Here is a 17892-nt window from a genome sequence, read left to right as displayed (position 1 = left end):
TGTAGAATTTAATAAAAACAGTGGGGACTTACCTCCCTTTATTATTTTAAGAGAGACGCTCAGTGAAAAGATTTCCCGTCTTTGCTGAGTAGATTAAAGTCTGTTTGTCTGACTCAGAGTGTGGATTTGTTCATAAGGAGGCAAAGGGATTCAGTGCCTTGACTGCAAATAGAAGCAGATCAGTCAGCAACACTAAATTTGGCTTTATGTAGTAATAATTAAAACATTATTCTTCCAACATTTGTTAAATACCACCGAGTGGTATAGATATGAATTCAGTGCATGTACTGTAGTTTGCAAAATTTCATTTCCAGAAGTTTGTAAAGCTACATCAAAACCATCCTCATGTATCCACAAGAAACTAGCTCATTTGAATTTATGTATGTGTAAGAAAACTGTTAAATCAGTTGGAGTCTAAAAAAATCAGCATATTTCCTAAAATCTAATAAAAAAGTTGTTTCAATTTAGCAATTTCCAACATGTGAACAAAATGACTTTTCCTCCCCTTTTGTTCGTAATTCTAACCAAAGAGACAGCTTCATCGCTTGTCCACGAGAAGCTTCTGTTTCATCTTTTCATGTCTAATCTGGAGCTTGAACATCATAAACAAGGACAAAAGAAACATGTGGAGAGTATTTCCAGTATGTGCGCAGAAAAATACCTTTAGTCTTATTGTGAGGGCTCTGCTCGTTCTGCTCTGATCGTTTACTTCTTAGCAAACCAAACTGCTTCTTAAGTCACAGTTTTCACTTGACTGGTCCTCTTTTGCTCAAATGTTAACCAATAAGGTCCTGCCTGTTGCAACCTGCTCATTACATCACTAGATGGTGCTGTTCTCCTCATGCTCAGGGCCCACAAACCCTCTGGCAGGGCCGCCTGTGAGCGCTATTGGATGTGCTTCTGCAAAGAAAACCAACTGAACAGACGCCACTTTTAATTTCTTGAGATGTTTATTCTTAAAAATGACTCGAGATCTTGGGATTTCTTCATGTGTCAGCTCTGACGTGGGCTTTCTTTCACCGCCTCGCCACGTCAGCTGTTGAGAACTCATGCAGCTGTGTAGTATGCCATTGACGCTCTATGGTGATCCTACTAGTTTAAAGCTTTATCACAGAGAAATCAGAAGCCGCAATGATTTTCAATATACTGATATGGATAATAATTGCATAGGGTAATAGCCATGCTGTACAATACACATAATTATAAAATAATATGTTGGAATGATTGGTACAGATTTCCTAAAGTAGGTTTATACAATTTTTCAATATTCTCAACATTTAAGTGCATCATATAATATGAATAGTCTTTATATCAATGGTGATCTGATACATAGTTATAGTGATTTAATACATACAGTACATACATACAGTAAAGTAAATCTTAACCAATTTTAGAGGGACACTGCACAGCCCTTAAAATGTGATATCTATCTATCTATATCTATATAGATATAGATATATCTATATAGATATATATATATATATGTGTGTGTTGTCTGATAAAATGAATGAACAGTATGTACTCTGTCACACCAGATCGGGTTGGTCTTCTCTTTTACAATGCTGAGCTTGGTTTTTCACAGTACAGATTTTCTACATTAAGTCACTCTCATTGGAAAAAAAAAAAAAAAAAAAAAAAAAGAAGCCATTTCTGTATCAAACAGAAGGTCAACATCTTGCATGCATTACTGTAGAAGTAGTAAAAATGTAAAATTAGTGGATAATAATAATAAGAAGAAAACAAATCAAAAAACGTCAACAAGTGCATGCAGCAACAATGGTTATAATGTTAACTTCATAATGATCTTAGTACCTCTTCGCCTCACACCCTCACATGATAAAATCATAAGGCATGCCTCATTTAACACCCCCCCCCCTTCCCACCCATTCTTTTAATGGCAGATACATCCAATTAACATCTGGTATGGAGTCCTTTCTTGTTTACCTTCATATGGTCAATACATGTGTAATGAGACCTGTAAAAATAGAGAAAGTTTATCTCATTAAGTCAGTCAGACAGCATATGGATTTAGGCTGAGAAGAGCTTTCTGTGGTAATCTCATATCCCGTGTTGGTAACCACAGGCCTGTGATACACATTAATCACCAAGCTTCATCTTAGTAACTGAATACTTACTCAGCAGACAGGCTGCTCAGTTTGTGTTCCTCTGGCGAAGATTCTTGTCCTTGTGATTGTTGGTTGAATTAGTTTTTCTGAAGCAGAAAAAAAAAAAGAAATGACACAATCAGTTCTCATCTCAAATAAACAGATGCATCTATCATGGCTGAAATGCTGCATTCAAGTTGATCGACAGGAGAATCTAATCAAACTATTCAAATGTTGCAGTCATTTAAAAACTCAAGAACAACAAGAGTTTGATTCCCCGTTTCGTTGAAATTATAATCTGACAGAAACCTGATATTTTCTCCTAAGAGTTGTTTTAGTACAAATTCCATGTGATGGAATAAGTGGCAACAAACTGGACTCAAACTCGTCTTGTCCAACTTTACATAGAAATGTGATGTGGCTGTTTTACACAACGTGATGTTGATGCTGAAATGATGTTCAGTGTGACCCTACTTTAAGCTACTCTCTTCTGTCTTCTAGATTTAAATAAAGTATCCCCCAAGTAAGTTTCCACATAAATGTGTAATTTCACATAATATACAAAATTAGGGTCTCTTAGATTTTAACACAAAGAATAGTTGTTGTTTTTTTCATGGACAGGTTGAGTTTTGGAAATATTGGAAATATTTTTGGGAAATAAATTTAGTTTTGAAAGTAGAAAGTATTTCTCCATCCAGAGTTACTGAAAATGTGCCTGCAGCAAACTGAGATAAAAACAACACAAAAGAAATGCACAGTCAGAAATAAGAGAGAAGGTCAGCCTGTCAGGTATGTAGTCTGGTTTATTAAACATTGTGTTAAAGCAACACTAGAACCAAATCGTGAATCTGAAAACAATGAAGCTTCTGACTCATTTATCAGTGCATTTAGGGCTTGAAACTACAACAACTACAACTTGAGCTTACAGCCCTGTACTTCACATGGAGATTTGCGTTTGTGACAGTGGAGTTCCAATTCACAACTCTAGAGGGAGCCAAAGGGCTAAATAATTAGCCAAATTCTCCAGTGTTACTTTTAAACCAGCAATTTAATCTTAATCAGACTGAAACAACTGGATAGGCTGTTTTCCTGTCAAATTCTTTTTAAAAAAAGTTTTCACACTGGAAAAACGTGCAGGGAGGAGTTTTGGAAATGCACTTGAGATCTCAGAGGTTTCCATACTCATTAAGAGGCTTCCAGGTGACTCAGGTAAAGCTCAGGCCTCAAATGAAGCAGCTCATCCACTAATGAAAGGGTTGGTGGTTGAATAGTAACAGTATGTTAACAGGTTATTATGCATCTGCCGCCCACATTATGCCAGCTCCGAGTTACTGCATACTCCAGCTTTAATGTTTTTTTCTTTTCTTTTTAAAATATAAATTCGATTTAATTTGGATTAAAAGCTACAAGGGAACCCTCTTGAAACATTTGTTTCATGTTCTGATGATGGTGTCAAGGTTCTTGTTGGCTGCAGCTATAAAGCTGATTACATGAAAATACTTCTATTGCTCTATTGTGCACCAGACCTGGGTCAATTCTTTTATTCTTTTCATTTTTTTTTCAAACAGTAATTTACTTTCAGCCTCCTTTACCTTGTATCATTAAAGAGCGTTAAACTAATTACCCACACACTGTGTTGTAGTTGCACTCAGAAAACAGAATGTATGTTTATCAATGTAGAATAAAATTTGTTAACTTACAACTTTAGCTGACATTTTTATTTCTACTGATTTTGGTTTTTACTATATTGTTATTCACCACCGTTTTACACTCTTTAGAGACAAACACATTAACAGACAGTTAGATCTGTTAGGCTGCAGTGTAACCACCTATATTGCATTAGAAAAGCATTTAATTTAAACATACACCAATACAAAATAGAGAAGCTCAAAGCAAAGTGTTGCCGCAAGCAACACAATCAGAGCTTTTGAAAGGTGGACATTATGTGTGGCTACTTTTCAGTCCCTGTGATCCATCTGAATTACTGCTACATGATTCTAAACAGTGTTCGTGACCCAGATTTGAGAACTCCTTCACAGTGACCTTGACACACTGTCACGATTAAATAAATCATAATCATTTTCAACAAAACACACATTACTTCACTAAAAAGAGATAAGTGAAATGTTTCATACTTACACTGGTCCAGCTAGGTCATCATCTGTGGCAACAAGGAAAAATATGGAGAAATAAGGACCAGGAAAACATCAAATAATCGCAAGGAAGTTGCACACGATGATGAAGTAGCAAGTTGTTAGCTTGTAACAGTGCAGTTAACCTTGAGGATTTCTGTGGTTTTTCTGTACTGTATCTGCAGACTGTGTGATGGAATGAAAACGCAGCCTAGAGGAAGTAACAAATACTGAGCGAGAGGCCGTCATGCTGAAGAAAAACCACCTCGTGAGATCACTCACATACACACAGTTAAACACCACATTCGAATGCATGAGCGAGTGATAATTACACGCAGGCAAAGTTCAGATTGAAGAATGACCGTCATCATGCAAAGACAAGCAGCGATCTGTTCACTGAGAGAGATTACTGAGAGGCAGCTTTAACAGCACCAGCCCTCAACTGTAGCTAACAGGTCAGTGAAGCAGTGTGAAACAGAGACAACAGAAATGATTGATGAACACAAAATAGTTTCACTTCATTGCAGTGACTCGTGATGCAAAGATGCTGTTTTAGAAAATGGAACAAAAAGGAACTGCATTTGACACTGATGTTTAACAAAGAGGAGGCTCAACAGAGCCGTGAACTGTGCTGTGAGCTGGTGGGAGATGAGGCTGAATGCTTATGGAGCTATCAGGCGGCATGCAAAGTCTCACACTTACCACAAACACGGTTTGGGTTATGCAATTTGGAAAGAGGGGAGGATGGGAGATATAACAGTCTTAAAACATCCAACAGCTAAAGCTCACTTAATTCTAAGAAACGCACGATAAGATAAGTGGAACTGGCTGCGCATCTCTCACAATCGCTGGCTTTAAACTGTAATGACAAACTGTAATGACACTATATTATCCTACAATGACTAACAACAGCTCTGAGCTTTTAGTCATTCGCTGCTGGTTGCATCTGATCAGCATGTGACAACATCAAAGCTCTGTTTGAGAGAAAAAGGTCAACCAAATACCATTAATGAATCATTTATGACATATGTAGAATTAAAAATAAAACACTCGGTAATCTAAAAGAAATCCCGATTCTCGTGGTTAAGCTTGCAGAAGCTTGGAAACACCACAAGATCCTTGAAAAGCCATTACTAATTAAACCTGTCCACCTCTGCAGTGTCATATTTCTCATGAATATTAAATGAATGCAACTGTTCTGACAAGGCGCGACCTTTTGCAACAGTGTCTGTCTGTTGGGTCGACCTCACCGGACTGAATTATTGAATGCAGGCACAGCACAGTGTTAAATGACTCCAATTGTGTTTGAGGTGGATTTACAAAAAAAACACAGCGAATAGAGAGTGCACCTGCTCTCATGCTTTTTTTTTTTAACCTAACTCCACAATGACAAGGTCGCCAGATGAAAACTTTGTAACAAAAGAGAAACAAAACTTTCCACCCAAAGAACTACGATCCCTGACAAGAAGTACAAAATTAACACACTTGGAGGCAATTCATTAAGTTTTTTTATTCAGTAAAAAATATAAACAAAACAAAGATATGACACAAAACCTTTTTTTATTTAATAGTTTAACATTCAAGCTTTGTAAAAAATATACCTTTTAACTAGGGGTGGGCATATATTAAATTCTTTAATGGCGTTAATCGCATTGTTATACGCAAAATTCAATAATGAAAATTAAAACGTATCCCGCAAAATTCCGTAATGAAAAAATACGTAATCATGAACCAAGAAAAGAGAAAACCGCATTAAGAATGAGAATGTAAAAATGAGCTTTTTGTTGTTTTGTTTTTTTTAAATCTGACTCAGCTCTGGACTGTTTGCTGGTATAATTGATAATTGATAATTGTCTTTTTCTGAAGAAAAAATTAAACGCCCTTTGCTTCGTAATGAGACGCATTATCATCCTGAAACATGACTTCAGTGCCACAAACCTCTTTTTGACTGATGGACTGAAAAAAGGAGTCAGACATTTCAGTGTATATCTGTGTATTTACTGTGGAGGGAATGACTGTCATCCTCTCTGGTCCTTTACCTGGCATCAACCATGTGTCACCAATGACTGTGGAAATCATTGTAGATGTTCTACTGGACCTGCACCACACAAAAGCTCCAGCATCACCGCTGTGCAATATTCAGTGATTTTATCCAAACATCCATGACTGCTTCTCTTTAGCCCACTGAACCTTTGTTTTCCTTCAGCTGGTTTATTACAGTTTTGTCTCAGACACTGACTTGGTTTTTGATTTATTTTGTTGTGCATTTTCTATTTTCAGGCACGTTGCTTTGACCTTTCTGTCCTGACATCTCCCTCGGTCAACCCCTGTGCTTCCCTTCAACAACTTTTCTATTCTGTTTGCATTTGCACCGAACTTCAGACACAGCTGACTAGAAACAATCAACATATTTTTGCACACTCTGAATTCAATTACCCTCTCGAAGGAGTTTTATAATCCTTTCTATTGTTTCCACTGACAGCTCTCTTGTTGGGGCCAATAAACCAGGTGCAACAGCTCGTGAAAGCTCTCTGTGCTTCAACTGTGCTTCAGTTTTTTTCCTCTGCTTCTTGTCAGAAATGTCATATCAGTGTTTTGTTAAATTTTTGACTCAATAAAAAAATGTAACGAACAACTTCCAAGTGCCTTGATTCCATCATTTTTGCCACGAGCTGTAAAACAGTTCTCCCCAGACACCCTGAAACCACAGGACTAATAAAACAGTCATGATTACCATAATTGGTGACTCACCGTCTTGTAAATCGTCTGGCTTCTTACGCTTCTCATAAACAACGATGATGATGACCAGGATGATGATCTCAGCCAAAACTCCCAGAAGAGGCCACAGGGGAGCCAACTGGCTGCGAACCCTCAACACGGACTTCTCGCTATGGCTGCCGATCACGTTGGTGGCGTTGCACATGTACTCGCCCGGATCTAAATTAATGTCCAGGTTGACAATGTGGAGCTCGGTGTAGTTCTCCTTGCTGCTGATGAGGAAGCGTCCGGATGAATTGTCAATGTCCTGTCGAGGGAAATTAGCACAGCTCTGTCTTAACTTATTGTTTCTTTCATCAGGAGTTTTTCAAACTGAAAATACATGTTATGAAGTAACAATAAAATACTTGAGGGGCTGGCTTCAAAATTGTGTTTTTCAGTTCCAACATGATTCTTGTTTAACTCTTCATATTCTGTTAGAAGGTTTTCTGTGCTTCACTCTTCTCTTTTATTTTTGCTACATCGTAATTAGTTAACAATTTTTTTCTTTGACATAAAGAGTAACTCAAAAGTCTAAATGCCACATTGCAAAGAATCCTTAAGAACACACTGTATTTAACTAGAGTTGTTAAACAATTGGCAGCTTAAGCATAAGAGGATTTTAAGCTCATAGCCTTCGGTGCTCCCTTCTGCTTAGGTAGATAGCTGTTGAACTGGTAGATGAACCGCAGCTTTGACTTCTATTTGCAGATGGAATGACAAAGTGTTCGCTGATGATGGTTTTTTAAGGTTCTCATGAAGCATTCAGTGATTCCCACGTCAGTTTTTGTCTGTTTTAAATGCTGTGCTGTCCGACAGCCACTTTATGTTGGCTTCTCCCTGGCATACAGAGATTTCTCTGGGTTTTCCAAATCTTTTAATGATATTAGGGACTGCAGAGGGTGACACTATGGTGCAGTGGACTGCACTGTCGCCTGCATAGGTTTTGTGCAGGTGCTTCCGTTTCCTCCCACTTCTAAATGATGTGCATGTTAGATTAACTTGTCAACTTGTTCACTTAGATTAACTGGTTGGAGAGAATGCATAGTTGTCTGTCTGTTTGTGTTTTCTCTTTGAAGCACTGGTGACGTGTCCAGGATGTAGCCTGCCTCCTGTGCCAGTGTTAGACAGGCTCCAACACTCAGATCCTCCACAGGATAATGAAGACACAGCAGATGGATCAGTGAATGTACCGCAGTGCTGACGAAATTCTTTGCAATTTAATGTTCAAGTAATATTCTTAAGTTACTCAAATACTCAGCCTCTGTTAATAAAATACAGATTTCTCTGTTTGAACATTTGATGTGTTGCCTCAGTACTGTTTTCAATTCATCTCAAGGTGTTAATGAGTCATAGATTATTGAATTCTGTTAACACTTCAAACACAGTTTTGCATAAGACACCACTGTTGTATAATCTTGTCCTTATACTTTATTCATTTATTATCAAAACAAATCTGCATATTTGAAAAGCTTCAGTTTTGTGATGTCGGGGTTCTGAAAGCTGGTATGCCGCAAAAGTGCGTATAACAAACTGAGAATATAGCAAATTATTCACATTTATAAATTCAGTAGTATTGTGAACGGCATACCCTGAAAGCACCATTGTCCAACTTGTGCCAGCTCCAGAAGGGGTGAGGGTAGCCCACAGATTTACAGTAGAGTACAGCGCGCTGGCCTTCATTCTTATTCTCACTGCGCTTATGGCCTGTTACCACGGGAGGAGCTGACAACAGAGAAAAATGTAAGAGATTAACTAAAAAATATGTGATATATTACAATAACACTCGTTCTGGTAGCTGTGCAACATGCTGAGACATCAAAAGTAATATCCACCATCATTATAAGTTTACTTTCAAAACCAGCCACAGCAAACATTTCCACAGTAATGTAGAAGAAAATGAATGAAACTCAAAAGATAAAACATACACAGTTTTGTCTATTTTCACGAACTGATTAGAAATGAATTCTCATCAAGTCCATCATGATCAGGAGTCTATGCATTAGAAAGCCTTACAGCAATGATAAATCAAGCACTTCTTTAAAAATGTCACCCCCTCCATCGAGAGCCTGTGATCAAATGTAACATTAAGCTTTAAGTATTAATCTGTGAATTCTGTTTATTAGAAAACTGCTCGGCTACAAGTCTTTTTCTCTCTGCCTGGATGAATAGAAATGCCCCATCACATAACAAGTAAACCGACCCAAAATCCAATTTGCCTTCATAGCGATGCATGTGTGACAGCAGAAAAAGGCTGACCGGATTTTACCGTTAAGACATAATCCCCCGCCATCAGACAAACAAGACACCATCTGCTGCCACTGAGCCCAGCATTGGCTGGATGGAGGTGTCAAGGGCGCAGGCTGCCCCTGAGCAGCCAGCAGATCGGTTTGAAATCACAGGACCTCACGTGACAGGACTGCAAGTGCTCAAGGCCACTCATGTTGGTGACAGATCGAACGTGGCCTTGAAACAGCAAAAGTGACAGCCAGCCACAAATAGACACCTACCTTTAATTTCAATCGTGGCGTTGGCTGGTGGAGCTATCTCGAAGATGTAGACGCACATATACACTCCGGCGTCGTCTCCTCTTGGTCTGTTCAGCCTGCAGAACAAAACCACACCTGAATTTGAGCCACAGCGGGGCTGTCGAACACCCATGCAAAGGTTCCCTTCCCTACCTGTACTCAGTGTTCTTATTTGAGGTGCGCGTTTCGGCGATCTCCTCGCCGTTCTTCATCCAGTAGCTCTCCTGATGGGCGCTGTGGGCGCTGGTCAGGTTGCACTGCAGCGTGAGGCCGCCGACGTCCCCGTTGAGCGTGATGTGTTCAGAGGCAGAAATGGACGGCTCTGTAACAGAGAGACGGCTCAAGAACAGCAGAAGTACTGTCTGCTGAGGGTGAGGGTGTTTTTAAAGATGTAAAGAACAAAGCGCAGAGGGTTCAGCCAAGGGGTTCACCACAGCCAACCTTACACAATATATAAAGGAAACAGAGCTCCACGGTGGGAGGAATTATTTTGGTCATCCTGACTTCTTAAAGTAGAAATCCATTCATTTTCCGTCTCGGAGAGACTTAAAACTGCCTCGACTGAATTATTAATACAAACACTGCCCAACTGCATAGAGAAATAAAAAGGTTTCGGGATGCAATCTGCAGCTCAAGTTAATTCACTTTGGGATTAGAGCTCAACTTTGAATGAACTCACAAATGATGGCGCTGTGTTTTGGTCTAGTGCTATAGCAGAACTGGAGGCCGAGAGTCATGGGCTTTCCAGGACATTATCTCAATCAGTTAAATGATGGCATTCATGTAAACCTACAGTACTGTGACATGAGAAGGCAGCGCTCGAGTCTTTTAAAAGGGAAATCAGGAGATTTTTCTCAAAAAAAGTGCCTTCAATTTATCAGAGCAAAAATAAGTGCAAGCGGGCCTAAACATATGGATTTATCACCTATGTATTCTTATACCTGTCTACAGCACTGAAATTGATTTAGTTTTAAAGGCCAAGGTTCGTTAGAGCTGGAAGAGCTCACCAAATATTGACTAAGTTTCAACCTGTTGAAACAATTCACTCGAATTAGCTGTTAAACAGATAAGTTCTTCATGAAAAGGTTCATTACCAACATCTTGCCAGCATGTGAACAAACAAGTGAAATTATTTATCCGTACTCACACACTTCCTCAACATATTTTTCTAAATATCCCATTTTCTTCGGATATTTTAACCCGAGATTTGATTTGTCATAATGAGGATAAGTGATATCTCTGCGGACTTTGAAGAGGATGTACATTTTCCTGGAAGCTGTCAGAAATGCGATGCAGTCTGAAATATAATAATCAGAGGATACTTAACACTGGGTAACTTTGAGCATGTTATGGAAGTTGGAAGTGTAAATAACAGAAATAATGACAGATTAGTAATGATTTGGGTAAGTGTGGAAAAAAAAGAAGGAAAAAAACATGAAGGACATGAAGAAAATCTAGACTAGACTGTATAGAAAAGAAATAACATGAGGACAAGCTGATTCTCCGGTTTTCAGGTCTACAGGGGAGGATGATACCTATGGAGGAGGCTAGCGGTCCACTGGGGAGGTTTGAGGGAGGCTGAGTCACACGAGAACTGGGGCTGGGCTACTCTACGCTGACCACTCACTTTGCAGCACCGTTACTGAGGCCTGAGCACGGATCCAGGTGGTGGCTGGATTTTGATGGAGGTCGTTACGTCGCGGGTCATTGCTCGCTCTGCACTCATACGTCCCAGCGTCATCCAGCGTGAGACGCGAGACCCCCAGCACGCTCACTGAGTTGACGCCATACGCCGTGCCGATGGACACCCGTCGCTTACGGGCGCCGTCCCACAGCTGCCGGAAAGAGTCGGCTCGGTTGATCTCTGCGTACCACCACTGGATTTCTGGGGTGGGGTTACCTACTACGTCACAGTACAGCTCAAAGGTGTCGCCTGTGAGCTTAGTCTCAGACAGAGGTGACTTCACAAAGCCCGCTGTTGGTGGTGGTGGTTTAGAGGGGCAGCGTGTCCACAGATCAGCCAAAATAAGGAAGTGTGGGATGGAGAGGCAAGAAAATGAAAGGTTAAATCAAAAGGAGTCAGCAAAGAACAGACAAGAAGGAAACAAAATTAAAAAAGAAAGGGAAAAAAACAACATAACAGTCAAATTATATCAAAATGAAAACATAAGCACAAAGTTTCACCTGCTGATTTTCTCTTTTGTTATAATTTACTTCCTGATATAGAAAACATGTGGACAGTCACAGTCTCCCCAAAGCTCAGAGGGTTGCAGTCATGTTTGATTCACTGGGACTCTTTCTCTCAGATCAGTAACTGAATATACAACATAAAACCAGCTTATATTAAGATCTGCGTCAAACTGGCTGATCAGGAACGATCCAATTTACATTTTTGCAAAGAGAAGGAGAGACGACCCAAGATCTATCTGAGCCATTATTGTTGCTATTCCTGGGAAGCTTTAATTCAATTCTGCTGGGACGTCCCTGCAAGGCTGCTCTCACTTAATTTGTCAGTTAATGACATCATATAAATTTGGGCTGGCTCGCTCAGCGCTCACATACAAAAGTCATTCATGTGACCTTGCCATTTTTAGCTCAATCTTTTATATTTAATAAAAACATTGTTAGTGCTCCAAAAAGCTTTCTCTACACATTTGTTTAATGATGGAGACACGATTTTACAGTTAATGGTACTGGACTGAATTGCCTCCCTCTTGGACCTAATGCAACAGAAGTGACACAACTGATCGTGGGAGCACAGAGAGGAGGAGGAGGATGATGAGGAGGAGGAAGAAGTGGTGGACAGGGGGCTGTAGTCATAAGCATGATCTGTAGGCACCGCGGAGAGTGAGATATCGAGAGGAGATTTATACAAGCTGTGCAGCTCTTGGTCTCTGGGGAGAGTGTGGGCGCATGGTGATAGACCCCCTCCGTTTCCATAGAAGCACTCTACGGCAACAAAGCAAGAAAAATGAAGAAACAACCAACCAGACCAGAGAGACCATCATAAGACAGATGATCACTTTTTCTTTTTTTTTTCCTTTAGACAAGCTGACATCATGAAACCCTGCTGCAAAATCTTGCAACTGGTTCCCTCAAGGCCAGCTCCTATAGCGCAGCAACATATAGATTCCTTTATCCATACAGTAAGTACCAGTGAATACCATTAATGGGACTCAAATCCAAAACCTCAGCTCTTAGCTTAAAAGCGCTGAGAGATGGACATCTCAGACAGAACCGACATGTTAACAGTGCTGAGCTGGTGACCCTGTCCCCGTACGTCACTGTATATGTGCCCATGTCGAGTTGGAGTCAGTTTACAGTTGGTCTGCAGTTATGTTCGTCTCATGTGTCTGATTGGGGAAACAACAATTTACATACGTTAACAATAAGAAATTACAATGCCTGTTACGATATAACACATTAAACTTCTCATTCAGTCTGTGAACAATACTCATTTGCTGAAGTACGACCTTGAAAAGTGGCTAAAGCGCACACGTTAGAAGCTGCAACCGAGACGCTTTTTTCCCCAATTATAATTGACAATCCAGTAACGCGAAATCTAGTTGAAAGCAGTCTATAGTCAACTGCATAACCTAATAACCCCGAAATTTGGCAGCAAAAAACACAGAAGTTCCACTTAAGAGCCGGTGTAACACGGTTCAGGATGACACACGTAAAAAGTTCTCACTTCAGGGTACCAAAGAATCCTGCCCAAATTAAAACACACGAACAAATGCTAAGATAAAACTGGGCCACATCTATGCCAGCGGATTGCCCTAAATAAGGTTTATGAATTTGCTCAGACGCTCAATTGACTGCAGTTCAACGTTAAGGCCTATCTGTGCCTCTTTTTTATGTCCTACTGACTGATTTATGTGTGCATAATCTGCCCGAAACGATAATATTAAAACACGACACACTTGCATGATCAATCCTTTTGTTTCCTTTTTTGTTTCAAGGTCTTTTAAACAGTTAAAATTTTTGTCAAGCACATGTCAGGTTAAAGTTTGTCGTGTGCAGGCCGTTTCATGACAGAATGGAAGCCTCCTTGTCTAAGAACTTGTTATATGTTAGATTCAAATGGCCTCAATTTTCAGAAAACATCAAAATGGCACGTTAGATGTTGACAGACTCAAATCTCTTGTTATTTGACACTGCAAATGTTCACAGAGCTGAAGCTGGAACAGAGCGGTTGGGAGTTTGAGCTCGTTAAATAGCTTTAAAAGATGGCTAATCCAAATGTGAGCAGAATCTCATACGATCGAAAACGTCATTCAGAAAATAAATAATAATGATGTCGTCTGTGAGTCTTATCCCTAAAGCTGGAGTCACGTTTGGAGCTTAATTATGTTAATTAATGGCTGAGTGGTGAAGCCACAACTCTGACAACAGGAATATTGTTGATTTTCAATATTCATCAGTGGGTTTTTTTTGCAGATGTTTTCTCTTCGTCTTCTAAGATTCCATTCAAACAAAACCCACATACCAACACGTGTAGTGTAGCTACCTGGACCCTAAGTTAGTATTCCATCAGAAGAGAAAGAATTAGTATGACTACAGTTTACATATCATGCAACTCTGTGCTGGACTGCCTGAACTGGAAATACGCTTCAATACTTTAAAATTCGCAAAGCCCCAGAGAGCAGAAACGTAGCACATGTAAAGTGATATTATCATAATGTCAATTAAGGTCACAATAATGTGTTTAAAGACCTGACTTGCTTTTGTTCTCTGATGCATCATGCAGTGATTCGGGATATCACAAATGGCACTATTAACAGAATAGTTGAATGAATTGAACGAAGAGAGGGCGCTGCTTCACTGAGTTTGATGTTTTAATTCCAGGGAGCTTCACAAACCTCCAAGCTTCAAAGATGTCATCAAAGGAAAGAGACTCTTTGATGTTAAACGTAACAGAAATGATCATTAGAGCTCAGTTTACTCCTCACCCGTACGACAGAAAACAGTCGCCGCCATATTTCTATGGTCGATGACAGTTTAAGTTATTGGACAAAGAAATTCAAGCTGCGAAGATCCTGAGGCTGAGACACCGGCTGCATCGACACCTTTCAGCTACACAACTGTGGTTAAACTACTAAGCACCCCTTTACTTGCAGTCGTTTTTGGTTAACCAGCCTCATAAAGAAACTAGTGCTGTTAATAATCTGGCCAATAATCAGCTTGATTGATCGTTTTATCACTAAAAATGTGTGGCCCAGCAACTAAAGACCCCTATTTCAAGCTTGTGGGTTGTTTTATGTTATAATTGTATGAAATAGAAACGAAAACATGGTTGAATGAACGTTCTCATCAGCTAACTTGTCAAGAAAAGCTTGTTCTATTTCTGATGCGGCACACGTCCAGAGAGAGCCCTAATTTGCAAACCTTGATATATGAACAACCACTGTGCTAATTACCTCCGCATTACCAGATTCGGCCTTACATATAAATCAGGGGTAGGAGAGAGCATATACTAATTCTATACATAGACAGTAAACCTCCACATTTTATCGGCTATACCTCTAACTGAAGGGGGGGGTGATGTGTAATGCAGTCCCACACATGGTCCACTCCATGTACAAGCAACTCTGCACACTTACAGCAACAAATACACAGCTGAGAGAGGGTTACGCTGAACTAACCTGCCAGGTGGGGATGAGATTTATGAGCAGAGGGTCATTTAGACAAGCAGAACAGCGTTGGGAGATCAATGCCATTCTGCAGTGCAGTACATCTCAGCGAGGAGTTAACAGATTCACTGTTGCAGGAGGACATTAAAGCCACAGATCCCAGTGCAGCATCTCTGCTCTAAAAATAGAAGCATGCAGCAAAATGGACTGGTGCTATTTACGGAGCCGCACTCCTGAAGTCCTACATCTAATTACAGGGGCCTACATGATGAGCTCTGCTCCAGCTTGCTCTGGTGCGGATCTCAGCCTGCAGGAGAGGATCTGGAGACGCACTCAATGCAGACGATCTGAGCCATTCCCTTACACGTCTGAGCAGATCCAGGCGGGACAGCATGTTGAATGTGAGCATGTATGTATGAGTGTATGCGGGTTTTAAACTTCCGTGTGGCACATTCTCTCCCTGTGCACCTTTACCGATTCCCCAAAACTAATAAGTGGAACTTGTCCTTGCCGGCCGCACCGCTCGGGTTTCCATTGAGTATTCAGCTCCACACTTCAAAGGACATTTTAGGGACATCGTCCGGGCCTCCGTGTGGCCCATTTCAGCCAAAGGAAAACAGATTGTGGCTTATTAATGATTTATTGCGCCTTCACTGCAAACGCAAGGGGAAACAAACAAAAATAAATAAAGCATCGCTTTCATTCGCCTGGTAGACCTTATGTGTTTATTTAGGTGATTAAGGGATGCTCTGATGGAGAGATAAACGATTCTCATTAAAACATTTTTTAAAAATACCCCTTAATGGATAAACGCAGGCATCTATCGCACCCTTAACACTGCATTTTCGTGACGATGAGAGGATCCCATCATGCGTTTTTCTATGAGGAGATCCCGTATCCTACCGTTCTGGGAAGAGACGGACTGCAGCATCAGTGTTCCAAATATCGCCACCGAGAGGGACATGACTGCAGCTCTTCGCTTGCCAGGTATCATCTTCGGAGGCGGTGGGTGGGAAAATGCCGGTAGGAAAGCGCTAAGGTGACCCGAGCGGGTTGCGATGATGGTGATGATGCTGCGGGATGGATTCGCCGAGGCTCGGGACACTCCTGTCGGTGTCGAGCGCAGAGGGGAAGTGTCGCTAGGTAGACTAGCGGTGGCCCGCTGCGGTCCTGCTGGCTACCTGAGCAGCTCTGCTGTCAGCCCGGTGCAGCCAGGGAACCACCTTTTTTTTTTTCTAACCAAACGTTAAATCTTGAATCCCGCGAGATCTTGGAGGAAGGCAGAGACAAGCCGGAAAATCTGAGAGTAGCGTCCAATCCCAAAGTGGAGCAGCAGAGGCAATTATGTGAGAGCCACAGACAAGATGGACGCTGCTATTTCTCTTGGGCAGGCTTTAGGACAGTCATTTACACACCTGATTTTCATCTGACAATTACCTGTAGCCAAGTTAGGCCATGTTTAAGCTTCGCCAAGGTAGATTTAGCACTGTTTCTATGGTTACCTCCATCTTTTTTTTTTTTTAAACCTCTTTAAATAGCCATCCGCCAGCCAATCAAACCAAAGCACCTCACAGGTACTGACACAGCATGCTTTGTCAGAGCTCAACAACCTGCCATTGATCATTCACTGGGCCGTGGATCTGTAACTTCTCACTCAAGCTGACTTAAGCCCTACCTAAAATAGGGCTCCACGTTGGAACACCCACAGCGTTAAGCAGACTTTTAATCGTATTTCTCTTTAAACAAATGAGGCAATATCAGGTTCACACCGACAACACAGTTCACAGTAACCAGCTTGTGGACAGAATAAAAAAAGAAAAAACGTGACTCCTACACTAAAGGGGACCTGGTTCTCTTACACTGTGGGACAGTTTGCTGAAAGTTGTCACCTTAGAGGGAGGAGGCACTGCAAATCAATACAAAGTTGTCCACAGTGTGATCACCTTTATCATCTGCGTTTATATTTATCTTACCCTCTGAACATCCCACCTTGGTGACAGCGGTGTCTTTCACGATGAATGTTCCCCACAACAGGGCACAAAGCATCACTCAGTGGTTTTAGAGTTGAAATGCAAACCCTCGTCTTTGACAGACAATGGGCAGCTTGTGTTGATCAAAGTGGATTCACTATCATGGAGGGAGACTTGAGAACATTTTCCTTTTGTCCACTTCCTTTGAGTGGCAAAATGTCCTGCTCATATGCAATTGATAGGTCATTAGATAATAAAAGTGCATGAAATAGCAGTGATATGTGTGTAATTTTTACTTGGTCTTAATATTTTTATCCCTCTATATCCACATGTCCATGTTTTAGATAAACAATACACACCAACCATAATTTTTTGCTTTTATTAAAAAAACAAAACAAAAAAAAAACACGACTTCAGCATTAGCAAATGTGCTTGCAACATATTCCCAATTTCTTGCATTCATGTTAGAGATCTGAATGCATGAAGGCTCTAAGCTAAAATACACATTTTCTTTATTACTTCCAGCTTTGCTATAGTTAGTAATTACTTAGGTTAATCTTTACTGCTTTGCATCTTCTCACTTTCCCACCTAATCACATGCTAAACCCTTTGCAGTCACCAGCTCTCAAGCTGACTGTAAATCGAGAGTATGTGTGGCATTAAAGCTCTCAGCCACCATCATAAAAACACCAAATAATTGGGAACCTTTCAAAAGAATGGTGTTCCATCCCCTTGCAAAGCTCCAGAGACTTGCAGGGTCCACATTC

General features: G+C 40.6%; 1 protein-coding gene across 3 annotated transcripts; it reads right to left on the bottom strand.

Annotated features, from left to right (window-relative positions):
- Positions 1 to 928: 928 nt before the first annotated feature.
- Positions 929 to 16487, bottom strand: nptna (neuroplastin a). 3 transcript variants are annotated; one of them, XM_072386069.1, is made up of 9 exons: positions 16059 to 16487; positions 11150 to 11497; positions 9676 to 9844; positions 9505 to 9599; positions 8586 to 8719; positions 6989 to 7262; positions 4245 to 4266; positions 2136 to 2212; positions 929 to 1975 (listed from the first exon to the last, which is right to left on the bottom strand). In XM_072386069.1, exons 1-8 carry the CDS (start codon positions 16147 to 16149, stop codon positions 2152 to 2154), a joined length of 1194 nt encoding a protein of 397 aa, XP_072242170.1. In that variant the 5' UTR covers positions 16150 to 16487; the 3' UTR covers positions 929 to 1975; positions 2136 to 2151. The 3 variants fall into 3 exon arrangements, with proteins under 3 accessions (XP_072242170.1, XP_072242168.1, XP_072242169.1); XM_072386067.1 differs by lacking the exon at positions 11150 to 11497 and having other exon boundaries at positions 16059 to 16405; XM_072386068.1 differs by lacking the exon at positions 11150 to 11497 and having other exon boundaries at positions 4245 to 4254; positions 16059 to 16405.
- Between the last annotated feature and the right edge of the window lie 1405 nt (positions 16488 to 17892).

Source organism: Leuresthes tenuis, unplaced genomic scaffold, assembly GCF_036924035.1.
Source record: "Leuresthes tenuis unplaced genomic scaffold, fLeuTen1.0.hap1 SCAF_5, whole genome shotgun sequence".
Classification (NCBI taxonomy): Eukaryota; Metazoa; Chordata; class Actinopteri; order Atheriniformes; family Atherinopsidae; genus Leuresthes; species Leuresthes tenuis.
This window is presented reverse-complemented; position numbering and strand designations above follow the sequence as displayed.

Coding starts and splice junctions, on each gene's coding strand:
- nptna (XM_072386069.1), bottom strand. CDS start 16,149: ATGATACCTGGCAAGCGAAGAGCTGCAGTCATGTCCCTCTCGGTGGCG. Junction 11,498..16,058: donor GTCCGTCTCTTCCCAGAACG/GTAGGATACGGG, acceptor CACCACCAACAG/CGGGCTTTGTGAAGTCACCT. Junction 8,720..9,504: donor CGCCACGATTGAAATTAAAG/GTAGGTGTCTAT, acceptor CTCTGTTGTCAG/CTCCTCCCGTGGTAACAGGC.